At 43.5% G+C, this 27,362-nt stretch overlaps 1 protein-coding gene across 1 annotated transcript; it reads left to right on the top strand.

Moving 5' to 3' along the window:
• Rab12 (RAB12, member RAS oncogene family) lies at positions 1-26,514 on the top strand. The gene is made up of 6 exons (XM_004662670.2): positions 1-517; positions 14,749-14,809; positions 19,643-19,781; positions 23,074-23,163; positions 23,712-23,816; positions 25,269-26,514. Exons 1-6 carry the CDS (start codon positions 1-3, stop codon positions 25,380-25,382), a joined length of 1,026 nt encoding a protein of 341 aa, XP_004662727.2. The 3' UTR covers positions 25,383-26,514.
• The last annotated feature ends 848 nt before the right edge of the window (positions 26,515-27,362 follow it).

The following is a 27,362-nucleotide window of genomic DNA, read 5'->3' on the forward strand; positions in this document are numbered from 1 at the left end:
ATGCTGCTGCCGCTGCTGCGGAGTAGCTGCTTCCCTTCCTCCCCTCCCGGCGGCGGCGGCGGCGGCGGTGGCGGTGGCGGTGGCGGTGCGGACCGGGACGCGGGCAGCCCTCCGGCGACGCAGTTGCAGCGCGGAGTCCGCGGGCCGTCGTGGCCGTTCGAGTGGGTGAAGGACGTCGAGCCCGGGGTCGACCTTCGGTGTCAGGCCGAGCAGTCGCCTGGGCCCGGGCCCGGGGCCCGCAGCCGGGGGTCGGGCGACGGGCGGAGGGCCGCGCGCGAGCCGTATGCGTGCATGGATCCCGGCGCCGCGCTGCACAGGCGGGCCGGGGGCGGCGGTGGCCTGGGCGCGGGCTCCCCGGCCTTGTCGGGTGGTCAAGGCCGTCGGAGGAAGCAGCCCCCCAGGCCGGCCGACTTCAAGCTGCAGGTCATCATCATCGGTTCCCGCGGCGTGGGCAAGACCAGCCTGATGGAGCGCTTCACCGACGACACCTTCTGCGAGGCCTGCAAGTCCACCGTGGGTAAGGGGCGCCCGCCGGGGGTCGTGCGCTCGGCCTGCTTACTTCTAGCTGCTCCTGAGCATCTCCCCACTTCTTCCCCCCCCACCCCCCTCTCTAGGATCCTCCCCGATGGCATTGCATTTGATGGATGGGCCTTTTTGGTCCAATCTCGGTTGGGGGGGTTGTCTCCGTGCAAGATGCTGACCCCCTTCCCCAGTCCCGCTGCCAGACTTTGGGGGCCTTCCACGCACACGCGTGTCTCTGACCTCGCATCTCTGGAGAGGCGAGCGAGGGTCACCGACCCCGAGCGCCTTGGGTGTTCTCACCCGCACGCTCCACGGGCCGGGTCATGAGGCCAGGGTGATGCATCCGCCCCTCCGCGGAAACTCCCGGCCCTTCGAGGGCTTGCCAAGAAAATCGGTGTTGTGAGGTGGGAAGAGGCGGTCCGGGGAGGAGTTCCAGCTTAAAGGCCACACTCACTGATGCCGGGTGACCCCTGGTCTTCGTGATGGATAGTGGCATTGGCTCCCTTAGCTTTGCTGAGGAATGACCAGGCCTTTCTTTTCTTTAAATATTTTAATTTTTTTTAAATTTATTTATTTATTTATTTGAGAGCGACAGACACAGAGAGAAAGACAGAGGGAGAGAGAGAGAATGGGCGCGCCAGGGCTTCCAGCCTCTGCAAACGAACTCCAGACGCGTGCGCCCCCTTGTGCGTCTGGCTAACGTGGGACCTGGGGAACCGAGCCTCGAACCGGGGTCCTTAGGCTTCACAGGCAAGCGCTTAACAGCTAAGCCATCTCTCCAGCCCTTAATTTTTTTTTAATTTGAGAGAGAGAGAGAATGAATATGGGCGCACCAGGGCTGCCAGCTGCTGCAGACAAACTCCAGATGCATGCGCCACTTTGTGCGTCTGGCTTATGTAGGTCTTGGGTAATCGAACCTGGGTCCTTTGACTTTGCAGGCAAGCGCCTTAACCACTAAGCCATCTCTCCAGCCCTTTATTTCTTATTTTGCATCCGTTTTCACGATTTACTGAAAAGTTTTGAAATTCCCTGCAGAGAATGTTAAGACTTAAAAACTACACTTCAGTTGTTTGGAGTGTAAATGCAGAGCAGAGGGATTTCAGCTGTATTTATCATGACCTCAAATAATCAGGTGACCAGCAAAGCGAGGGAGATTCCTTCAATACTACCCCAGGTGGGTGAGATACAGTGAAGTCAGTGAATAATGCTCCAGGTTCTTTTTTGTTTTGTTTTGTTTTTGTTTTTGTTTTTGTTTTTCACTCTAGCCCAGGCTGACTTGGAATTCACTGTGCAGTCTCAGGGCAGCCTTGAACTCACGGTGATCCTCATACCTCTGCCTCCCGAGTGCTGGGATTAAAGGTGTGCACCACCACGGCCGGCTCAGGTTCTAGATTTCGAAAAGTGAAAAAAAAAATTTAGTGGAATCAGATTTATAGAACTTGACATTGTCAGATGGATGTGGATAGTATCTTTTTTTCCTGTGGAAAACCTGTTAAGAACTTCCTGAGCCTAGGAAACGTTGTAGGCAGGCGGGGGCTGGAGGGGCATGAATACTGGAGATTTGAAATACTAAGTTAAAAGTATATATATAATTCTATATGGATTTACTGTTGTACATTGTAACCAGTGATGGTTCCACTTTTGAGATGAATTAGTTCTGTAGAGACTATTAGGGACTCTCCTCAGAGAATTTTAAATTGCTAAATTGTCATATAACAAAACCACATTTAGAGTGTCTTACTGGAAAATTAAACTTCAAATTTTCACACTGATATTTTAAATTTCATTTTTAGGAACTTTCCTTAATGCTCTTTTTGGAATAGATATTTTGCCAACATTTTTGCATACCCTACCCTATTTTTTTAATGTTAGCCTTGGGGACATCATATTCAGTAGCACAATTATATCAGTTCAAGTATCCAATTTTAGAATCATAAGAGTATAGGGAATTATTAAACCAGGAAATGAGGCTCATGTTATTTTGTTAGTGTCTGACTCAAGTACAGTAGGGTTATGTTACAATGGGGTTGAGAATTTCCCATCTTCTGTGGCTCCACATTTAACTATGTAAAAATGGTACAATCTCTGTATTGCTTGAGAAAGGAACATCTGATCGTGCAGGTGCTAACATGAGGGCTTGGGTAGTGATGGTGAGGAAATGAGCGGAGCTGAAATGAAAGAGGTGTGATGAGCTGGGCGAAGTGAAGCCTCACCTCTGGTCTAGAAAGGTTTCTTAAGAGACATAGGAATGGATGCTTGGAGGATACATAGGCACTGGAACTAAAGGCCTCTTAAGGCATTGGCTGGTAGATAGTGAACAGTAGGGGTGCATGAGGTGACAATACCTGAGAATGAGCAGAAAACCAGGCAACTTGTGTCTGTCCCACATTCACAAAGGTGAGTGTGTATCGCCTCACATTGAAATGTTGAATTTTTGTCTTGTTTTTGTTCCTGTACATGGCCTAAAGTACTTGGTTCAATGAATGTTTCTAATTGTGGGAAGTTCAGAGAGTGGTGTTAAACCTGTGGATGAGCATGAAGACAATGAGAATTCTAACCAGTCCCCTTCAGCTTCTGCCTCTGAGTCGTGAGCAGGTCATTTGTTGAGCACTTACTGTGTGTCAAGGTGTGCGCAGGCGTCATCTGCCCTGAGGTTTCAGTGGTAAACAGGATATGGGCTCATTGTGGAGGTGGAGCAGAACTCATAGGGGACTAGATTATAGGTAAGGGCATCAGTAGAGATGTGTGTGAAATATTGAGCACAACCGAAGTGCTTCATCATTGGAATGTGTGAAGCTAAGTTCATTCCTGGAGTTCCTTGAGAAAAATGCTATTTGAATACAGTGCTGGGTGTGGTATAGCATCTTAGCTACCTTTTGAGCAGTTAGCTCTTAGAGTCCTTCTGTGGCTGGTTTTTCCAGTTTCTTCTCATCTTCAGACAAAGAGCTCCACACAGAGGAAGATTTCCCTTGCCATCCTGGGCCAGGGCTTGATGTCTGCCACTCAGGACAGCACACTGAAAAGATCTGTGCACCAAGGAGGGCCATTGACGTGGTGGTATGGCATTGGGTAATCCAGAGATTTAGAAGAGGGTCTCCTAAGGTACTGTTGACAGTGGCTCAGACATCCATGGGCTTTCTACAACAATGACTAGTAGAAATACAGAGATTTGAGATGATGAACTAGTATGTTAATTTTTGAGTCAGAAAATTGGATTTTTTTCTGTACTTTTAAATCACAAACTGGCTGGGTTTCAAACACAAAGTTCACATAAAGATGTGTTAAAGCGACAAAGATTATTTTTAATCATTAAATTATCTAATGGGAATCATCTATGCAGAGTTATTATTGTCAAGTGGATTTTGTGTTTTCAATTGAATCAGTCTGATATAATTAGTGTAATTTGACAGGATCTTTAAAAAGTACAGGAAAATTTTTTGAAGCTCCAGAAACAGAAAAAAAAATCTAGTTTGCTGTAAAAATTCATAATGACCTAACATACTATATATCCATTTTTCTCATACTTACGCCTGTGTCCTTAAACGTACCTTCTGCATATTTCTGTAAATCTGTTTTCATTCATGGTGTTACTTTCAGGGTGGAAGATGCAGAAATTACTTCCATCTAGAGATGCTGAATTCTTGATCTGTCTTCCTTCTGTTTAACATATTTAGCATAAATAAACTTTTAAATTTTTTTTTATTTTTTTATTTGAGAGAGAAAGAAGCAGATAAAGGTAGTGAGCACACTAGGGCCTCTATCCTCTGCAGACAAACTCCAGACACATGCACCACCTTTGTACATCTAACATTATGTGAGTACTGGGGAATTGAACCTGTGTGAGGCTTTAATCAATGAGCCATCTCTCCAGCCCATAAATAAGCTTTTAGAAAAAAGTATTTCAAAAACATGTAAAAATATGTATTTGTTTTATTCATACGTACCTATTAGAAGGTAGCTATTGATTTTGTTTAGTTGTGATGGTTTTGCTAGGTAGAATACCCTTCCCTTCTCTTCTACAGCAGTGGATCCTAGGGGGACAAAAGGCTAAAGAAAGAATGGGGGCCTAGGCTATAGGCTTTGCCAGTGACCGGTTTGTGACTTTGAATAAGTAATTGAGTTGTCTGCATATAAAGTAGAACATTCTGTTACTAGCTGCTGATATTTGGTGAGCACTTACTATGATGTAGCCACAGGCTTCATAGCAACAGGTTTAAGTTAGCCCCATTTCACAGGTGATGGGGCAAACTCTCCAAGAGGTAAAACCTCAACACAGCTGGTCAGCAAGTGGTCATACCAGGGCTACAGGTGAGTTTGCTCTCTGTGTCTATTCCTTAGCTACTATAAAGTTTAAATTGGCTTTCTTTGTTGAATGTACCAATGGCTCATCCATGCAAAGATCATACCTTGTGAAACTCTTTGCTTTTACTTTCTTAGTGCCTTTAGGTTCCTGATTTAGTCCTTGAACCACCTCTGTGATATGGTGGTGATGTCATTATTCTGTGGTATCATTTGCCCTTTAAAACAGTGTTTCTAAGGCCATTTTCCACTTTGTTGGATAGTAATGTTCTAAGAATTATGTTTATTATGGTTGGTCATCCCTAATCCAAAAGTCCAAAACTTTGAGCAACAACATGACATTATGAGTCCCACACCAGACTGTCGATGGTTCACTATCAAAACCCAGGCACACTGAAAAATGCCAAATAACATTGTCTTCAGGCCACACATAAGGCATATATGAAACATAAGTGAATTTTCTTTTCAGTTTTGAGTCCGATCTTCAACATAACTCATTATATTTATGCAATAAAATATTTTTTTAAAAAAACAACAAAATCTAGAACATTTCTGTAAGCATTGTGGATAGAGAAAATAGATACTCTCAAATTTCCCAGCTTTCCCAAAACCGATAGATATATTGCACCACAGGAGAAATTAGTGTGAGGATGTTTAGAACAAACATCTGATATTCCTAGGCAGTAAAATTTCTCTTAGGATTCTAAAAGCCACCACACGAATGTCAATTCTTTGATATTGCTATGTAAGACAGTTTATTTTTGTATTTTTTAAAATATTTATTTATTTACTTATGAGAGGGAAAGTATGGGCACACTAGGGCCTGCTACTATTACAAACAAACTCTCAATGCATTCATTACTTTCTGAGTCTGGCTTTGTGTGGGAACTGGGGAATTGAATGCAGTCCATGAGGATTTACAAGCCGTTAACCCCTAAGCAATCTCTCTAGCTCATGTAAGGGACATTTTAAAAACCCGTCACTACCAAATTCTCAAAAAAAAAAAAAAAAAAAAAAAAAGGCAAAATGAAGAAGATGAAGAAACTTAGGGGTGACGGGGTAGCAAAATTAAAGAGTTATATAAATCTGAGCCCCCTCTGCCTTTCTATGGCACAGCCCTGCCTCTGAGGAGGCCGTGGTCTTGGTAAACGGTAGTACTTTGGAAAGCCCTTTTATCTGAGTTACTGGTCACTATCACTGTGTGTCAGCCTGTCTGTCCCCTTTGGTACATGTGGAGATGAGAGTACGCCTAGGCTGCCTGTTCTGTCCCATGCATGGGGGTCAGCACTTGAGTTGACAGCATGATTGGAGGGAGCCCATGAAGAAAGTGAATGAATAGACGGCCATCTGTGTGGTCTGCCAGTGTCAGGGGACGTGGCATGAAATGTAGTCATGAGTGACTGCTTGCTTTTTTTTTTTTTTTATTTTTATTTTTTATTTTTTATTTTTTTTAATTTTTATTAACATTTTCCATGATTATAAAATATATCCCATGGTAATTCCCTCCCTCCCCACCCCCACACTTTCCCGTTTGAAATTCCATTCTCTGACTGCTTGCTTTTTATCCTGGAAACCAAGGGCAGAGGTTTGTGTGAGGATGCTCGGAATGAACTTCCAATTCTGAGTTTAACCCTTGATTTTGCTTTGCTTGATTTTCTGTACTTGCACGCAGTCCTGCGAACCATGACAGGTCTGCCTTAGTGTTTCACTTGAGAGAGAAATGGAGCAGTCATTCAGAATTCCCTTTCCAGACCCTGAAAAACAGTGCAGCCCCAGTGATGTCCCACCCTGTCCGAGTGATGTGAGACACTGACATGGGGAGTCAGGAATGAGGAGCTAGGGACTGGCTCTGAGACCCTAGTGCTGCGCACACTGATGAGGCTTAGCCAGGGGACTTGGTGTGAGCCCATAGGCTTGTTGTGCCCTGTCCACTTTTGCGGCACCCAATTGCACTATTTCAGAGAAAGTGCAGATTTAGTTAAAGTCTGATGTTTAGACTGAGTAAAAATCTGTAGTAGACCTGGCTCCAGAGCATTCCCCTTTGTCTGTTTCTGAGCTGAAGAGGGAAGGCTTCATTACCATAATAGCAGTCCAGACTCCTAGAGATGGTGGCTTTCTCTCCAGTCTGTTGGCAGGTCTTGACACCAGCTGGAGAAAGCAGAGGAGGAGACTTCCTTCGAGAAGGATAAGTCCCAGTTTTTCTGTACCCTGGTGTGCCAAGTACAGTGTCCCAAGTAAGCATTGGTTTGAACTAGGACGGGGAAAATGGCTGTACACAGCAGTCACTGGGAAGATATTTTTGAGAAGTATTTTCATTTACATAAGATCATTTTGTTAGCCATTTTGCTTGCTTGTTTGTTTTTTTTTTTTTTTTTTTTTTTTTTCCCTAAAGGCACAATCTCACTCTAATCCAGACTGACCTGGAACTCACTCTGTAGACCCAGGCTGGTCTTGAACTCACAGTGATCCTCCTACTTCAGCTGGCAGGTGCTGGGCTCACCAGGTTCTGCTTTATATAGGACACAATGCTAACGCCTGCTTCCCTGGCTGGCGTGCTCCTTTCAGGAGGGGGAGCCATGGGAAAAGCTGCAATGAAATGTCAGAAAAGAGGCTGAAACCACTGTATTTCATGAGAGGAAGAAACGGATTATCTTCCTTTTGTCCTTCTGTTGTCCAGTTTTGGCTTAAGGAGAGTATGTGGAAAACCAAAACTACAGACCAAAACTGGTACTTTTAAAAATTATTTTTATTTATTTGAGAAAGAGAGAGAGAGAATGGGCGCACCAGGGCCTTCAGCCACTGCAAACAAACTCCAAACGCATGCACCCCCTTGTGCAACTGGCTTACGTGGGTCCTGGGGACTTGAACTGAGGTACTTTGGTGTTGTAAGCAAATGCCTTAACCCCTAAGCCATCTCTCCAGTCCCTGGTAACTTTCTTAATGGAGTGTGACTATGTTTTTGTTTAACTCCTAACACCTGGAAGCAACAGCACAGACCTAACATTACCATAAGTACAGCACAGAAAACCTTTCTCCCCTCAGCCCTCCCCCACCACATCTAGTAGTCTTCACTGCTGTTTGCTTCTTCCGGGGTGCAACACCTTCTTAATTTACAAAACAAAACAGCTAACAGGGCTGCCTCTGGCACACCTGTGACAAAGAGCCTAGGAAAAACTGCCTTATGGTCTCAGCTTGTACTGTCACGCCGAAGCCCTGGAGCCCTCCAGGCCAGGCCTGGTGCCTGCAAATAAGCAAGCAGAGCTTTTCTCTCCCGTCCGTACACTTGGCTTGGGAGGGTGTCTATACCCTCTTATTTGTCAACTACAAAAATTGCACACCCACAATCAAGATTTCACTTTTTAATTTTCACTCAAAAAACCTTCACCTTTCTGTTGCCTACCACTGCCTTTCTCTGTGCTGCCCATGGGCCATGGGGAGAGGGCAGGCAGCAGGTGGGCCTCAATTCCAGCCCTTTCATAAGCAGGCAGTCCCCAGGCCTCTCTTTCATAAAAAGAAAAAGTGGGCCTGGTGTGGTGATGCATGCCTTTAATGTCAGCACTTGGGAGGCAGAGGCAGGAAGATTCAGTGCCAGGCAGAGACTACATAGTGAATCCCAGGACAGCCTGGGCTAGAGAGACACCCTACTTCAAAAAATAAAAAAGAATAGAAAAAATGGGACTTCCATCCTCCTCCTAGTTGTTGGTGTGGGAATGAATGCGGATACAATGTTCTAGGTGTCTGGCCTAAAAAGTTACCAAGGATTGTTCTGTTCCCTGAATTGATACTGTAAATACAAAAACTGAAACACTTCCAAAAACCCATTATTCTGTAATGATATACACTGATGTATGCAGGTGAATGAGAAATACCGTAACATAAGTAAATGACTGGGGTTGGGGGGCCACTGTCACCTCGCAGTCCCCACATTGTCATTGTGTTGTTCTGAGCAGTAGTAAGGCCCATATTTCTTACCTGGTGTGGTGGCACACACCTGTAATTCTAGCTTTGGAGGCTGAGACAAGAGAATCAGTAGTTCAGGGTCATCCTTGACTACAGAGTGAGTCACAGGCCAGCCTGGGTGGACCCTGCATATGTCTCACAAAAAGAAAAGCTACCATTCCTAGTGTATGAAAAACATACTAATGACCCACCATTGGAGCATGTTTTTGTCCCCAGATCTCATTTCATCCTTACTTTCAATATTTTCTTTTCTTGACCAAGAGCTGGAAACAATAGGTGATAGTCTTTCATGTAGCGTACAACTGTAGCCAAGGAATTGAGGAGCCCCTGGCTTTGGTGTTTATTTACTTATAAAAGACAACCACGGCATATCCATAAAATTACTCAAAGGAAAAACTACAATGAGGTGATGCACATCAGTTTCTTAGAACAGTGCCTGTAATGTGGCAAACACTGCTTTCTGATTTCTCTCATGCATGCATACCTCATGAAAACACTGTTTGGTGGTGCAGGCACTTGTGCAGCACTCTGTTGCTGGGTGTGTGTGTGTTTGTATGTGTGTGTCTTTCTGTTTCTCTTTTCAGGACAAGTGTGGGGGCTGTGTCCTGTGCCTGCGTGTGTCAGGGACAGTGTCTCAACTGGAATGGGAAGACAGGGCAGCTCTTACTGAACTTCATATGGACTTGTGCAGTCCTCAGGCCTACTGATCATGTGTAATGACATTGTGATTTTACTCTTTAAAAAAATATTTTTATTTATTTATTTGCAAACAGAGAGAGACAGAGAATGGACATGCCAGGGCCTCCATCTTCTGCAAGCAAACTCCAGACACATGAGCTACTTTGCATCTGGCTTTATGTGGGTACTGGGGAATCTAACCTGGGTTGTTAGGCTTTGCAGGTAAGCTCCTTAACTGCTGAGCCCTCTTTCTAGCTCATGATTTTATTACTTTGCTTTTTCAAGATACGGCCTTGTTCTAGTCCAGGCTGACCTGGAATTCACTCTGTAGTCTCAGGGTGGCCTCAAACTCAAGGCAGTCTTCCTACCTCTGCCTCCCGAGTGCTAGGATTAGAGGTGTACACTACCACGCCCAGCCTGATTTTATTCTTTAATACTGCCTTCCTCTCAAACTATCACAGTATTTCATAATTACAATACGAGTTTTTGTTTCATTGAATTCTCAAAACATAGCTTAGGTATGAAAAGGCAGATAGTAAATAAACGGGATTTCAGCAGTCGGGTACTTTCTGGAGGCAGCACTGGTCAGTGGACAGGTCTGCAGGCAGGCAGGCAGCTGGCTTTGCCATTCCTGTCTAACATACAGATCCATCCTGCTTTTCACCCGGGTCATGTGGTTTGGACCAGAGACTAGCCTTGGGTTTGGGTGGCTTTTTTTCTTCAGTGAGAATAATAGCGGGCTCTCCATGCCTTACACCCAGTATTAGATTTGCCTCTTATCTGTGTGACCTTGACACAATGCTTAATTTAGCTTCTCACTGTCAGTGCCCTGAAAATACCTGAAATATATGCCCCTCAATAGGGATATACTGCCCTAAAGTGGCTCACGTTGTATGAGGTACTCATAGAAAGAAAAGTCACTATACAAATTCAGAACAGTTACTGTCACTGGGCGTTGGCATCACAACCACTTTGCATGGAGACCCACTTCAGTGTGTGAGGCTTCTTGGCTGATTTAGAGTTCCTTAAAGACGAGGTCTGGGCCAAACACCAGGTCTCAGTTGGGGGAGAAGGGCATAGAGCAAAGCAGGGGGTGTCTGTTGGACTGCAGTCATAAACATGGGCCATTTTTGCTTCTGGCTGGAAAGGAACGTGAAGAAAGAAGTATCTGTGTGTTCTTGCTGGTTTCATTTCTGTAACTTCTGAAGGCCCGGCAAAAAGAAACACACTAATGATTTGGAAACACTGTACCTTCAGGCAGACATAGACACCAGTTCCTCCTGCTATCAGCAGAAATGTAGAGAAGGCAAAGCACAGAGCTAGGCTTGTCTCTAGAGGCGTGGTTGTGATGATTATGGGCATTTGCAGAGCATTTCACCCACCTGGCCTTTATTATAACAGCCTTTCCTTGTGGCCGGGGAGACGAGCTTTGGCCTTGGTTCTGCTGCGGCACTAGCATATGCTGTGACTGCAGGCAGTTACCTCTGCTTTCTCTGCTCTCATGTCCTGTATAAAATGGGATAGCAGTGCCCACCTCAGTGGGCTGCTGAGAAGTGAGGCATCACATGTGTGACAGCTGTCCACTGCCATTACTACTGAAAGAAAGTAAGGTCAAGAGTAAGCAGCAGTAATTCAGACAACAGGGACAGTCCTGGAATCTGAGTCCTTTCTGAGTAGCATCACTAAAGTATTTTAGAAAGACTTCACAAAATTGGTAAGCTTAGTGGTAAGCCCCTGTTACCAGAATAATCCATTTAGTGGACTGCTGCCCTATCAAAATGATGGGCAAGTTATCTGTTACCACAGTAATTCCCATGAGTGAGGGGAGAGGTGAGCCTATTAAGACTGCTCATCCTTTACAGGGTAGTAGGAAAAATGAAATGTGTCGACATACGTACATGTTCACGTCCATGGCTTCCATTCTACACCTGCCTGCTCTGCCTCTTTTGTGTGTTTTGTTTTTTAACTAATCAGTTCTGAATACCCCTATTTTTTCCAAAACTGCTCAGCATTTCTCCTTGTGTATGCAGGGTCTGACAGGGAGGAGGAGACAGCTTCTAGTCACAGGAGTCACTGAGGTGCTGTGTGTGCCAGGCAGCAGCTCAGATTCAGAAAGTGTGTGGCCTGCAAACGAGGCCAGCAGAGGATAGATGCAGTAAGGGCTGGGAGAGTTCAAGACCACGGACTGGGGACATCTGTGAGGAATAAGGGAAGAGCAAAGTCCGGTCACAGGAAATAGGTTTTAGAAGGTTTCTGCGCAGACAGGAATGCTCCTGAAGAAAAGAGAAGGTACTTCATTGCCGAGGGCATGGTGTGCTCCTGTAGGTCACAGTTGTACTTGGTTACCTTCTCTTTGCTGGCACAAAGCACCTGACCAGAAGTGGCTGATGGGGGAAAGGGTTGATTTTGGCTTACAGACTCAAGAGGAAACTCCATGATGGCAGGGGAAAATAAATGTAGCATGAGCAGAAGGTGGACATACCTCCTGGCCAACATCAGATGGACAACAGTGGCAGGAGAGTGTGCCAAGGGGAAGCTGGCTATAGCACCCATAAGCCCGCCCCCAACAATACATCACCTCCAGGAGGCTCCAATTCCCAAACTGCTACTAGCTGAAAACCAAGCATTTAGAAAACGAGTTTATGGGGGACACCTAATTACCTAATTCAAGCCACCACAGTTAGTGTGTCTAAGCTTTTGAAGGCAGGGGTTGTCTCCATCGACCCATGAAAGTGAAGGCTGCTCACTTTCTTGTTAATCCAGAAGTTGCTAGGAAATTGGGTTTTCAACAAGAGCTATAGATAGAAATGAAGGTGACACCTTTGTCCCTTACTTGTTTATAAATACTGTAGGAGTGCCTTCTCATTTAGAGAATATCTCTGCTGACTGCCTAAAGCTAGTTTCCAAATATCTGAGGCTGTTGATGACTTACTGTCATTGATTACAGCTCATTATCATTGCTATGACATGCACAGGTTACAAATAGACAACAGTGAGAGGTTCACCTGTCTAAGCCATAAATGGGATCAAGTTTCCAGTCATTATAAGCTATTCTGTAGCTAGTAGATAGGGTTCAATGTATTTTGTTTCAGAGAGGGAACTATTTTAATGAGCTGTTTGTTTGTTGTCTTTTATGTGGCTTTAGAGTGAGCCATTTAAAAGATTTGGTATTTTTCTGTAACTGTTTATGGTCTTACTGTGCTAATATTGGTTCTTTTCATGTTGCCTAAAGAGATTATTCATTTCCTTATGATCATGTAATCTTTGCCTTGTCTGACTTTTAATATTAATGTTGTATCCTTTTCACCCATGAAGTTTTATGGTTAGAAAAAGGTCCTCATGAGAGATTGCTGAAAATGAATACGTTTGTCAAGCTAGTAGAGAAAGGAGTCTGACTCAGCATGCCTTAGCAGAGAACACTGCGTCATCAAAGAACAGTGACCTGCTCCCGCTCTCCCAAGGCCTGTTAGTTAATAAGAAGCTGAATTCAGGAGAGGGGTCACTGGCCAGGTTTTTTTTTTGTTTTGTTTTGTTTTGTTTGTTTTTCCAGGAGGATAGTAGCCATTGTGACAAGTTTAGCAAAGTTGTAGCTCCTCAACTATTTGAAAACAAAGTAATTTGAAGTAACAACAAGCAAAAGTGAAACAAGAACTCTTTTTTCAAGACTAATAGTTGAGCATGGACCTCCTTCCAGGCGGAGGCTGCGATGGCATGCCATTTGACTCTGGGAAGCAGTGAGATCTGGAACTGAAAGTGAAATGGAGTTAGCCAGCACACATCCAGTGACAGTGCCTTGTGTTGGTGTGAAGGATGGGGAATTGAAATGTAGTTTCCTGAGACATTTTATGTTCAGGGAACCTCCTTGTTGTACCATGTGGTGACTTCCCACCTCCCCCAGGGTTATAAACATGTCTGGCTCTTGCTGATGTCTACTGTGTTACTAATTTTAAAACCAGTCACATGTCTTTTCTCTTCACCTTAGATTCTCATCTGACTGCTGCCTGAGGTCCCAAAATGGATGAGTTCAGACAGGTCCCTAAGATCATGCATCAGGGTCCTGACAAGCAGTCAGGAAGTAGAACCTGTGAGGAAGTATGTCTCCAGTGTAGTAGTCAGTCAGCATCTCATTTGTTTTTATTTTGTATTTGAGAGACAGAGAGAGAATAGATGCTCTAGGACCTCCTGCCACTGCAAACCAACTCCAGACAGGCACATCTGGCTTCACTTGGGTACTGAGGAATCAAACCCAGGCCATCAAACTTTGCAAGCTGTTAAAGTGCCTTTAACAGCTGAGCCATCTCTCTATCCCCTTCTTTTGTTTCTTTAGTTGTCAAAGTTGTGCTAAAAAATGTTTATTGGTTTGAATTTGTTTTTTCAAGACAAGGTCTCACTCTGGTCCAGGCTGAAATGGAACTCACTTTGTGGCTCCAGGCTGTCCTTGAAATTGATGATTCTCCTATCCCAGCTTTCAGAGTGATGGGACTAAAGGCATGTGCCACCACTGCTAGCTGAAATTTTTTTTTTCCCTTTGAATCTAAAACTTATCCAAGTAGATACACAAATGAAAATTTGATTCTCAAGAGATATCTGAAGCTTACTGGGATGAATTTAAAAGGAAAGATGATACATGGTAGTGTGAACTGAGGTTTCACTATGTTGCCCAACTAGTGGTTCCCCCCCTCAGCTTGTGGTGTAACTAGGATCAGAGACACCCCACCTCACCTGGCTTACAGTAAAATTGCTAACGACTTGTTCTACACCACGGATTCGAGGCCAGCCTGAGACTAGAGTGAGATCCAGATCAGCTTGGGCTAGAGTGAGACCCTACCTCGAAAAAACTTAGAAATGATAAAATTTAAACTAAAAAGTATATATGCTTATGTTTATCAATACTTTCTTGAGTGCTAAAAACTTTAATATGGTCACTTTCAAATTTTAACAAAAGCAGTTTGAAATTAGAGTTACATTTCTAGTTTTTCCTGTAAGAATCTTCTCTAGGATAACAACATTTGCAAGTGTCATGTGATTTTTAAATGGTATGTACGTCAAGCTCCAGTCATCATAAATTATATCTGAACAGGTGCTAGATAGTCAGCTCAGGATGAACAGTAGGGACAACTGGCCCTGGTGTATTTGGTGCACAAGGATGGCCCAGAAGGTCAGGTCGTCCTGTAGGCCTGCCTTGCCCTTGGTTTTGGTGATACTGGTCCTTTTGTTTTTCTGGTCATGATATGATACCCAGAGCATATAAAGAGGATTCTGCTTCATATTCATTTGTTTTATTTGTAGGTGTTGACTTCAAAATCAAGACAGTAGAGCTAAGAGGAAAGAAGATTAGATTACAGATCTGGTAAGCAGCCATCTGCCCTGTTGTGTGTTTAACATTCCACACGCTTTCTACTAAAACCAAGTCAGAGCTGGCTCGGCTTGGCTCGCCTGCTTGCTGCTCCTTTGATCATCTTAAAGTCAGATGAACTTCTTCCCTGGAGAACATCGGAGCGTCTACGTGCTTCATACTTCATGTGCACACGGAACCTTGTGTTACTTTCACAAGAGCTCCTTAGGAGCCTCTGTGCTTCTGTTGGATTATTTCAAAGCTGCCAGCATTACCATGGTTGCTCAGATGCACATCTTGGATTGGAGCTGTGTCTCTGGTAGAGCGCTTGCCTCGCATATGCAAGGTCCTGGGTTCCATCCCCAGTACTGGGGGATGGGGGAGCAGTTTGTCATTAAAATTATTGTTTAGTATTCAAAAGAACCCGATGTGCTCATAACCATATTGGCATGTGGGCCGCAGACAGCTCAGGGGCCCCTTGTGCACGGCATGGTGTGGAGATGTGGAGGGCATGCCCTGCTGCTTACCACAGGAGAGTCCAGAAAGCCCACCTGAAGACAGAAAGCCTTTGCTGAGATCAGAATGAGAGGCCAAACCAGCTGTGTTGTAACTGTACTCAGTGAGCAAAGTCTTCTCTTCCCTATTAACAGCCCAGCATGGCAGTTGGCAGTACACACCATTGCTAGCAGCCCTGTAGAAGAAAGGACAGGGTGCAGCTTGCGGGGCTTGAGCAGTGGCCCGCTGAGCTGCTCTGCGAATGCCACTGTGATTGTCACAACACTGATGCAGTGTACTCAGCTTACTAACTCCTCTTGGCAGGTCACCCTCAGCTCTGACTGTCTGTCCACCATCTGTGTGTGTTTGCTTTCATCTGCGTTAATCGCTGCCTCATCTGTGGTATCACCGGTCACCTAACGCTTGACTGTTAGTGGCATGTCTCCATCCTTCATCTGTGTCCCTGTCTGGGGCACAGCTGCCGCCGAGCCAGCCTTACTCCCTACCGAGGTGTCTGAGGTAATGCCTTCATTTGGTCATGAGCAACTTTGTAACCCATTTTAAGGGCTTTTGGGTTGTATTTTTGTTTTCATGTTTTTGATTTTGAAATAGTGACATATTTATTGAAATACTTGAATAGCAAAAGATAGATAATCTTATACTAGCCTGTGAAAGGGCAGCAACTCTGGTTTAGTTCATCACTGTCCATAAGAATACTGTGCATGTAGCTGCTGCTTCTAATTTTAAGCTACTTAAGGACATCTTTAAAGGGACTCAGGACATGTTCACTTCTGCACCTAGTGCCTCTGGCTGATGTGGTTTTCTGTGAGCACAGTAATGTAGCTAATATTAGGATGTGTGTGCCACATATTTGGATGGGTCACAGGCATGTCCCATGTCCTACCTAAAAGCACATACCTTAATTGATCTGCTAGTACTTGAGTTTTCATCTCCGACTGCAGCAACCTGCTTTATAAAAGGATATCCGCAAGTGCAGGAGGCTGCCAGGAACTACCTAGAGCTGCTCTGGTGGTGTCGGTTGTGTCCAGTCTTGTCTACAGTGTCTGTTCTCAGTTCTGGTCAAGGCATGCCTTCCATTTCAGGATCTGTCCCTAGGAAGAGTTAGGAGTTTGGATTCAGGAACACATGGCTTTCATATGACTTTTTCTTGATTTTTAAGCATTCTCCCAAAACAATGACTCCCCAGCTCCTCTCGACTCTTCCTTGACTATAATTTTGCAAAGCTGTCAACGTGGCATTGGTGAAGCATGTCATGGGGGGAGGAGCAGTGAGATGGATTGGGTGTATTAAAGGTCAATCACATACTTTCTGCCTGGAGAACTCCAGTGATTTAATTAGGTAGTAGGAATTGTGTGTTACTTTTCTTGTTGCTATGACATAATACCTGATAGCAACAACCAAAGGGAGAAGGATTTATTTGGCTGGTGGGTAAGGAGAGTACAGTCCATCATGATGGGGAAGGCGTGGTGAGTGTGGCCTGCTGCAAGAGCAAAGAACTGCCTGTTCCATCTCAACAAACCAGGAAGCGGAAAAAAGAAGTGCTACCTTCTTCTCTCAAAATTTATCAGTCTGGAACCCCAACCCACAGAATGATGCTGCCCCCACTCAGTGTGGGTCTTACCCACTCAGTTAGTCCTCTCTGGAAACACCTTCACAGGTATACCCAAAAATATGTCTCATTAAAGTCCTAGGTGTTTCTTGATCCTCTCAAGTTGAAAGTCCAAATTAACCATCATATAGCACTCAAGAAAGTATTGGTAAACATAAGCATATATACTTTTTAGTTTAAATTTTATCATTTCCTGAAGGGCTTTTTCAAGAATGAATCATATATCTATAGTATCCCCCCCACTTGGTTAATCATGAAATATTCAAAATATTTTTTTTCTTCTGAAATACTTTGTTTAAAGGATGAAAAAAAAAAGAGGGCTGGAGAGGGCTCAACAGTTAAGGCCCTTGCCTACAAAACTTAAGCACCCAGGTTTAGTTCCCCAGTACCCACATAAGCTAGATGCACAAGGTGGCTCATGCATCTGGAGTTCGTTTGCAGCAGCTTGAGGCACTGATGTGTCCATTTTCTCTCGATCTTCCTCTTCCCCACTCTCCCACTTTCTCAAATAAATGCATAATTAAAAAAAGAAATAGCCTTTTTGCTTGGAAAGATGATGCACACCTTTGATCCCAGCACTTAGGAAGTAGAGGTAGGAGGATGACTGTGAGTTTGAAGCTAGCCTGAGACAGTAAATTGCAGGTCGGCTTAGGCAAGAGTGAGAACCTACCTCGAAAAACCGAAAAGGTGAAAAAGAAATACCCTTTTCCTTCATTTATCAGTAGAAAGGAAATATTAGGATCATGGTTGTCTTTTATTAAAGTACAGATTGGAGCCCTTGTCTCAAATGCTTGGGACCAGAAGTGTTTTGGAGTTTGGAAGATTTGCATGACATAACTTTTTTATGAGACCCAAGTCTGAACATGAAACTCATTTATGTTTATACATATACTGAAGATAATTATATATGCTGTCTTAGTGTGTGGATTAGGGGTGCTCCCCTGTAACATCGGTCATATTTCAGAGTCCGTGGCAGTCTCTTTGCTGTGGCTGTTGTCACGTGCCCTTGTCACTACCGTGTTGTCTTGTGTTTCACTAGCTGAGGCCACAAGTCAGCATAGTGGGAGCAGCTCTTCAGAGAGCCCCAGGGCGCGCTGTGCTGTGCCCATAGGGCTGAGCTCTGCTTTCTGTCCTGTGTCCCACCAGACCCTCACCAGCTGGTTTTCACAGGGCAAATGTTAGAGCAAATTGATTTTTTTCTTGATGATTTCTGCTTTTAAATAAATATTCACTGTAGATTCCTAAAAGTTTAAAGTTTCGAACACTGCAGCTCCCCCTATTCTTACAAAGTTATTGCCACATTTTTTCAATACTTTTAATTACATTTGGTCAGAGAAAGGACCATGTTTTTCTTTTGGACTTAAGGTTTGCTGTGTGAATGCACATAAGAACTCAGTGTGTCACTAAAATAAAATGTGTTGAGTAGCATGCAGTGCACACTCTTCAGTCATTGTGCTGAAGTGTCTCCTGCCTGGAGGCAAACACAGGATTCAAATGATGCCATGGCTGACCTCATTATCCTATCAGTATTCACTTGACCATTGGCCCGTGTTCACTATTGCAGAGTTTTGTTTCAACTGCTGTGATTTAGTTGGCATCAGGTTCATCCTTTTCCGTTCTCTGTGGGAAGAAGGTGGGCACTTCATATGCTGAAATTGGCTTCTGCCATACAAGTTAGTGTCATTTAAGTGGATATGTTAGATACCAGTAAGAACCTTCTAACTGACTATATAACCAAAGGGAGAAACACAGAATTAGGGAATGAGGATCAGCTCACACACGAGCAGTGGTAAATGACTTAGCCAAATTCAGTAAACTGCAATTTTTCAGAAAGTGAAAATTCCAGTTCATGGAGTTGAAGAGGGGTATGTTAGGGTTTTCTATCTTCCAGAGAGACAGTCATAAACAGTGTGCTGTTTTATTGTCTTTTTTTTTTTTATCGTGTTGGTTTTTCAAGGTAGGGTCTCACTCTAGCTCAGGGTGTCCTCAAACTCACGGCGATCCTCCTACCTCTGTCTCCTGAGTGCTAGGATTAAAGGTGTGCTGCCTCGCCCAGCTTTATTGCCTATTTTTTAAGTGGAGACTTAAGGTGAGATTTTATGGTAGTAACATCGTAGGAATTTAACAAGAACTTCTTGGGTGAAATCAGCTTTTCATCTTCCCTGTTACTTGACCCTGTACAGGAGTAAAGCATTTTGCGTATAGGAAAAAGAAAGGAGCTTCATTGAGAGGAATAGAACATAAAACCTGTCTCAACCTGAGTATCTTGGGAACCCAGAATAGTCATTCAAAGGAACATGTGTTTCTATCTGAGGCATTCAGAGCCAGGCATGAAAAGGTGGAATTTAAGGAATGGTCCTTAAACGGGGAGTGGTGAACTATTAGGAATTATAAATATGGTTTTCTTTCTTGTTTTGGAGAAACAGATGATCCCAAATTTTGATTTTGTACTGACATTCCTATGGTAATATCCTGGGTAGTTTGTTGATTCTAGTTCATACTAGATCTCCATTTACCCAATTTAGTTGTGACCCATGTCCAGAAATGTGTCGCATGTCTCATCAGTTTATCAGCCTGGAATTTTCCTTCTCACACTGTGAGGCTGAGGGGAGAATGTGCAAGTTACTCATCCCCCAAGGGGGAGAAGAGGCTCTGTGGGTGCTGGAGAGTGGAGTCACTGACTGAGGCTGTTGTTTGGGAACTGATTTTGTGCTGTTTCTCAGGGACACAGCAGGTCAGGAGAGATTCAACAGCATTACCTCAGCTTATTACAGAAGTGCCAAGGGGATCATCTTAGTGTACGATATCACTAAGAAGGAGACGTTTGATGATTTGCCAAAATGGATGAAGATGATTGATAAGGTACGTGTCACCTTCTGTTGGATGCTGCCTCAGAGGTGGCTCTGTTATCATCACATGAAGAAGGGGGACACAGTGATGCAGCCTACTGTGCAGACTAAATGTCATCTAATCCACATTACAGCCCTCAAGGTAGGCGTCACACCTTTTGTGGCGATGAAGTAAATTATTCAGCATCTGCTTGTAAATAATAAAACATACTTTTGGTCTGGTCCCGTGGGCTATCTTATTTCAGAGCCCACAAATGCATTCTCCTATCACTGGCTGCTGCTTTGGAGTTAGATCTAGGTCACTCACATTATGTGAGAAGGTCCTATGGACATTTGTTTCATGTAATGCAGGACATGCCCTTGTTCATGGTGCCCATGGGTAGTGCGAGACTCAGTCATCTATTGAGTACTTGCCCTCAGCATTGTAACTGTCCTTCAGTTCTTCATTTTGAACAAGATTTCTTCGTATACTGAAAACGTGTATTTGTACAGTTAATCCAAATTGCACTTTTCTTAGGACATATGTACTGAGATGCATGAGTAGTCAGGGTTGAGATGTGGTCATGTACAGTTTACCACAGTGCTAGAGATTTTATTTCCCCTTGTGCAATAATTTGGTGTTTAATTCCTTTATAAGCACACCTAATATAAATGTGGATTTTGTATACAAATTATATTAAAACCAGTTGTATTTTGACTGTAGTTGTAATAGCATTAGAGAAGGTTTGCTTCCAGTTTTACCAAGTACATTTTCTTCTTTAAAAATAGTGATTGTGGGGCTGGAGAGATGGTTTAGCAGTTAAGCGCTTGCCTGTGAAGCCTAAGGACCCTGGTTCGAGGCTCAGTTCCCCAGGTCCCACGTTAGCCAGATGCACAAGGGGGCGCACGCGTCTGGAGTTCGTTTGCAGAGGCTGGAAGCCCTGTCGCGCCCATTCTCTCTCTCTCCCTCTATCTGTCTTTCTCTCTGTGTCTGTCGCTCTCAAATAAATAAATAAAATAAATAAACTTAAAAATAGTGATTGTGGGCTGGAGAGATGGCTTAGCGGTTAAGCACTTGCCTGTGAAGCCTAAGGACCCTGGTTCGAGGCTCGATTCCCCAGGACCCATGTTAGCCAGATGCACAAGGGGGTACATGGGTCTGGAGTTCATTTGTAGTGGCTGGAAGCCTTGGCACGCCCATTCTCTCTCTCTCTCTCTCTCTCTCTCTCTCTCTCTCTCTCTCTCTCTAAACCTCTTTCTCTCTCTCTCTCTCTCTCTCTCTCTCTCTCTCTCTGTCACTCTCTCTGTCACTCTCAAATAAGTAAATAAAAATGAACAAAAAATATTAAAAAATAGTGATTGTGCTGGAGAGATGGCTTAGCAGTTAAGGCACTTGCCTATGAAGCAAGAACTCATTTTCTGTATTACCCAGTACCCACATAAGCCAGGTGTACACATGTGGGCTGGAGAGATGGCTTAGTGGTTAAGCACTTGCCTGTGAAGCCTAAGGACCCTGGTGGCACATGTCTGGAGTTTGTTTGCAGTGGCTAGAGGCCCCAGTGCGCCCATTCTCTCTCCTTCTATCTGCCCCCCTCCCTCTCTCTCTCTCTCTCTCTCAAATAAATAAATAAAATATTTTAAAAGAAACATTTATTTATTTATTTAGCTGGGCATTGTGGTGCACACCTTTAATCCTAGCACTTGAGAGACAGAGATAGGAGAATACCTGTGAGTTTGAGGCCAGCCTGAGACTACATAGTAAATTCCAGGTCAGCTAGGGCAAGAGCAAGACCCTACCTCAAAAAAAAACCAAAAAACAAAAAAGCATTTATTTATTAGAGAGAGAGATGTATTTGTCACACACGCACCAGGGCCTCTTCCCACTGCATACTAACTCCAGACGCATGTACCATCTTATGTACATGGGTACTGGGGAATCAAACCCAGGCCATCAGGCTTTGCAAGCCAGCACCTTTAACTACTGAGCCCCTCAAATACATATTCAACATAAGCCTCTTTGCAGTGTATAAGTGGCAGTGTCATAGATTAGGGTGTAGGGTGGGCTACTACCCTCAGCTTGCTTTGTATTTGGCATTGGGTACTCTTTTTACCACGTGCCAAAGTGCTAACAAATCAGGCTTGTTTTGCCTGTTCCCAGTATGCTAATCACTAAGAGTTTTATAAAAGAGCCATGTGTTGAGGCAGAGACCCAACTTCTTAGTACATGTTCCCAGGGATATCTCCAAAGGTTGAGGGTATTTATGGGTAAATAAGCAGGTGGCTGAGGGTGTGGGGAAAGGTGATTCGATGTGATCAGTGATTTGCACATGTGTGATCAGTCTTCATGTTCAGAAATGATGGGATTAGCCATTGTGGTTTTGTGATGTCACCATTAGACTTCTGTGCAGGCCCAGGTGAGGAGTTGGGTTTTGTAAAAAAACAAAACAACAACAACAACAAAAAAACTCAAGTCCCTAAAATGTAACCTAGGCAAGCAGCCATTATTATAGATAGCAGTTGAAGTGTTCTCAACAACAGAGCTGGGTGGCCTTCAGGATTAGCAGTTCATAAAGCGAACTAAAATCTGGCAGCAAACCTTAGGAGGGGCTCCGAACCAGAGAAAAGCACAAAGGGCTGGCTGTTGTAAGTGAGCTGTGGCTGGTAATTATCAAAGGTGGGATTCTGATGCAAGTGTGGTAGCACATGCCTGTTTTCTCAGCACCCTGGAGGCTCAGGCAGGAGGATTCCTGAAAATGATCCTCAGGTCCTGGGAGATGCTATAAGCTGCATTTTTGCTTATTTGAGAGAGAGGAGAGAGAATGAAAGCACCAGGGCATCCAGACATTGTAATGAACTCCATACACATGCTCCACCTTATACATCTGGGGAATCAGACCTGGGTCCTTTGGCTTTGCAGGCAAATGCTTTTAACTACTAAGCCATCTCTCCAATCCTGGCATAAGGCTTTGTTTTTAGTTTTAGGGGCTATTTACATACCTTATTTTATTCTTCGTCCATTCTGTTGAACTTTAGGTGTTTTATAACCTGATTATTTTGAGTATGGTGCTTTGCTTATTTTTGAATTATTTTCTAACAAAGTCTAAAAATGGCTGGGTCCAAGGCATGATCATAGTGATTCATAATGCCTGTCACCAAGATGGTTAACAAAACCCTGAGCCCTGTCCATCCCCAGTCCTCCCTGGACCCAGGAGATGCTCACTGATGATAGAAGAGAATGAAAAATGAGTAAGTGTGTGATAGGTACTGCCCTGGTTTATGCTTGCTGTGTCAGTGTGTGACAGTACCCATCTTTGAAAATTCCACAGTATGCTTCAGAAGATGCAGAGCTTCTCTTAGTTGGGAATAAGCTGGACTGTGAAACAGACAGAGAAATCACCAGGCAGCAAGGAGAAAAGGTGAGTGACTATGGGAAGGCCCAGAGCGCCCCAGTTCCCCGACTCAGTGCAGTATTTAGGGGTCACTCAGTCACATCCTCCTTTTCATTGGTTGTTTTCTTTTCTGGTCCTTTAAATTCATTTTAAAGTAAAGGGGGAATGTATGTGTGTACACACACACACACAGTGTTATCAAGCTGACATTTTATACAGAAAAACATCTTAGATTAAGAAAATATCATGAAAGCAAATACTACAATCTAATGTATTTTCACCTGCCTTGGCTTCCGTCAAATGTCAGATACATTTCACCTGCAGAATCTTACCTGTGTAATTGCATTTAAAGGTCCTTTAAAAATCTAGAGATTTTGTTATATTGTTATTTTGTATTTACTTACAATGTAGGAATTTGCTGTACGTATGAACTTGATATTTGAGTGCAAATGGGACTTTTCAGACCTTTACTCCTCCATTCCCATAGAAGTGAAGCACAGAGGCTGCAGCTCCCCATCAGGTGCAAATGCTCGCCTGTGTTACACCCATGTGAATAACTGTGTGTGTCTTCTCAGTTTGCACAGCAGATAACTGGGATGCGGTTCTGTGAAGCCAGTGCCAAGGACAACTTCAATGTGGATGAAATATTTCTGAAACTCGTCGATGACATTCTTAAAAAGGTTTTTAAAAAATCTACTTTATGAAAAAAATCCATTTAAAACCTGTTTCCTTTATTACCTACTTTGTTGAGAATTCTTTCTTTCAAAGCAGTAGTACTATAGTTTGGCTTTGGCTCAGGAACCAAGTGTGATTGCTAAAAGTAAGAAGCTGGCTGTCGTCATGGCTTTTTCTCATCCAGGGAATTTTGGAGTCTTTAACCTTGAACTAGAGTTTGCTGGATTGACTTATACAAAGTATAACAATGTTGTGAGGAGCTGCAGTATATCTCAGTGGTTAGAACACTCGCCTAGACTACTTGAGGCTCTGGATTCCATCCCTGCTCTGAAAATGCACACACACACACAAGATAATGTGAGACCACGAGTATAGCTTAGTGAGATAGCACTTGCCTGGCATGCAAGGTCCTGGGTTCAGTCCCCAGTACTGTGAATTTATAACGTTCCAAGCTTGTTTGACATTTCATTTTCCCACTAGCATTGAGTTCAGTATAGACAGTGGCTATCTAGCAGAGTACACACCCTCCACAGCTAAGTCTGTTGCCACTTGCTTGCTTAGGGTTCTGCTCCCTGCTGGGGCCTCTTCCTTCATAGAGGCATTCCAAGTTGCTAGGAAGTTGCTAGACAGCATTCTTGGCATTCATTTCTTCAGGCATCTTCATCTTACGCATAAGAAGTTAAACTTATTTAAATAGTCGATCCCTTGATGTTCCCAGGGCTGTAAAAAAATGCCATCTCTACACTGCTTACAATCCTAATATACTCACGTAAAATGCTTTATGCATAGCATACTCCTTAGAGAATAATGGTAAGAAAATTACATTACATGGTCAGTACAGACGTTTTTGTTTTCAAATGTTTTCAATTAAGTTGGGTTGAATCTGCCATTATAAAACCTTGCAGATATGTAGGGTCAGCTGTTACGTAAGTGCCATACACTTCACTGGAGCTCCTGGAGGGGCAAACTTTATCAGTGCTGAAATCCCACATGACATAAGAAGCATTGAGGAGAATGGTTGGTTACATACTGGGTTGGTTGCATCTTTCCTTAGAATGCAGTTCATTTTTTATTAATACATTAAATTTCATTGTAGTGGGTTCTGTGGAAACATGTTTCTGGAGTTGGTCTGGTCTCTTCTACCATAGGGTATGAAATAGACTGTGTAGTGTTCATGTTGTGTGACTTATCCCCTGAACCAGGGTTGTTTTATTTATTTTTTATTTTGGCTTAAATGTTTTCACTTTTGGTGAGCAGAGAGCCTTAAACTACAGTTGTCCTTTTATATATTACTGGGGATCCAGCCTAGGATATTTTGGTCGAGCACTTTACCTCTGAGCCATGACCCCAGACCCTTATAGCGAGCTTTGCAAAGCAGTACTTTCTTGTAAGATTGGGTCATTTGAAACATTTCCCTTTGGTAAAGCTAAGATGTGCTGTTTTTCCGTATCCTTTAGATGCCTCTGGATATTTTAAGGAACGAGTTGTCCAATAGCATTCTCTCATTACAACCCGAGCCCGAGATTCCACCAGAGCTGCCTCCACCGAGACCACACGTCCGATGCTGTTGATTTGCTACTTTGGAGACAAAGTGCAAATACTTCCTAGGAAGGGGAGAAACATTCTATTCTGCACTACAATCATTTTGACAGTTTCCTTTCGCACTTTGTAATCCAAGTCAGAGCTATACACTAACTTGTAAATATGCAAATATGCAATCTGGGTAAGTTTGGGTTATAAATTACCTATTTCCCTCAAAATTATACTTCCTGTATTGCCCCAGTGTCTAGTGTACACATACTGGGAAACGTAGTACTTCTAATATGAAGAATGGGATTGATGAGGTCTTCTTTCATAACATAATTGTCCTTGTTTGTGATACTCTGAGGACAGAAGATATTCTGCTAAGAGAATGTGGTGCTTTGCTTACTGGTTAAAAGGAGGATTATAAAGTTAGAGATTTTTTTTGTAAAAGAAGGCTTTTTCCTTATATACCAGACTTTTGACAGCTATAGCATCTTAAAGTATTGGAGCGTTTCTGCCACCGAGCAGGGCTCCATCCTTAGCCGCCTGTGAAGGTTATTTATTCATGTTGGGTAACAAGAGGGTACTCCTAGCTAGTGGGAGGGTTTAACTTGCTTCTGAAGCTGCAGACTCTCCCGTGGGTGTCCTGATGGGTGTGACCTGTCCCCTAAGGAATGATTCATTGAGGAAAAGAAAGACCTGCTGTGCTGGGGATATATAGCTCAGTGTCGGGGCATTTACCCAGCATGTGTGGGTCTCTGGGTTCACCCCCAGCAGCACAAAAAGATTTTTAAAAGAGCAGTTTTGAAACTGTGGGGAAAGATTTTAGTGCCACACTGCTGTCCTACACAAATCCTATTTAAAGGAGTTTTACATCATTGAAGAACATACATGTGTTTACCCTGAGCATTCTGTCTCTTTGTAATGATGAAACTGTCCCCTTTATGGTGAAGCTTACTCCTATAAAGCCTAGACTGTGTTCCTTCTTTTTTGGGTCTGATAATGGATTTGTGAACTTTTATCTTTGGTATATCTTTTATTAAACTGCACTGTTTTGTTTAGTCACGGTAAATAAGTAAGTATGTATTTGAATAACGGCGTGTTCTGTGTGTTGTGGTATGAGGAGCATCCTGGTCTTTCTACACTAATGAAGTGCAAATAAAATTTTGTATTTATGAATTTGTTGCCACATATATTTTAATTATACATTGTGCCTATAAGTATTTTTTTACCAGCTCCTGATCTTTTGAGTGTGCTAGATGGGAAAAGCAGAGTTTTCCACGATGGAAGACAATCTGGCAGCTTTTCAGAGCATTCAGCCATAAAATACAGCAAGACAGTTTCAGGTATATATACTGTCAAGCAGCAAAGAGTCAAGCAAATTTTTGTACCAGTGTTAATGTTGTTACTTTCTCTTTGCTGGGATGAAACACCTGACCAAAAACAGCTGATGGGGGGAGGGGAGTTGTTTATTTTGGCTCACAGTCTCAAGGGGAAGTTCCATGACTGCAGGGGAAAGCATGGCATGAGCAGAGGCTGGACCTCACCTCTGCCACAGCGGGTGGGCAACAGCAACAGAAGAGTGATCCAAACTTCAGCAAAGGGGAGCTGGCTATAACATCCCTAAGACCACTCCCAATAACACACCTCCAGGCAAGACTCCACTTCCTGAGTTGCCGTGTTCTAGGAACCAAGCATTCAGGACACGTGAGTTTATGGGGGACACCTAATTCAAATCACCACAGTTAACAGCAATACTCCTAACAGTCCACCCACAATACCCATGGTATTGACCTGTATCCCAGTGAGGGAGCCCTCTTCAGAAAAGGGAGAGGGAGGAGGGAAAGGATGGTACCAACATCCATATCTAATAAATAAATAAATAAATAAATATATATATATATATATCTATATATGTATGTATGTATATATATATGTATGTATGTATGTATGTAAAGACAGGAACAACCCATGTGACTGAACAGAGTAGTGGGTGAGCTGAGTGGAGGTTATGCAAACTGCACTAT

Source organism: Jaculus jaculus, chromosome 2 (assembly GCF_020740685.1).
Source record: "Jaculus jaculus isolate mJacJac1 chromosome 2, mJacJac1.mat.Y.cur, whole genome shotgun sequence".
In the NCBI taxonomy this organism is placed as follows: domain Eukaryota; kingdom Metazoa; phylum Chordata; class Mammalia; order Rodentia; family Dipodidae; genus Jaculus; species Jaculus jaculus.

Excerpts from the sequence above, each read along its gene's own strand:
- Rab12 (XM_004662670.2), top strand. The coding sequence starts at position 1 with ATGCTGCTGCCGCTGCTGCGGAGTAGCTGCTTCCCTTCCTCCCCTCCC. Across the intron at positions 14,810-19,642 it reads AAGATTAGATTACAGATCTG|GGACACAGCAGGTCAGGAGA; the intron begins GTAAGCAGCCAT and ends GCTGTTTCTCAG. Across the intron at positions 19,782-23,073 it reads GGATGAAGATGATTGATAAG|TATGCTTCAGAAGATGCAGA; the intron begins GTACGTGTCACC and ends AAAATTCCACAG.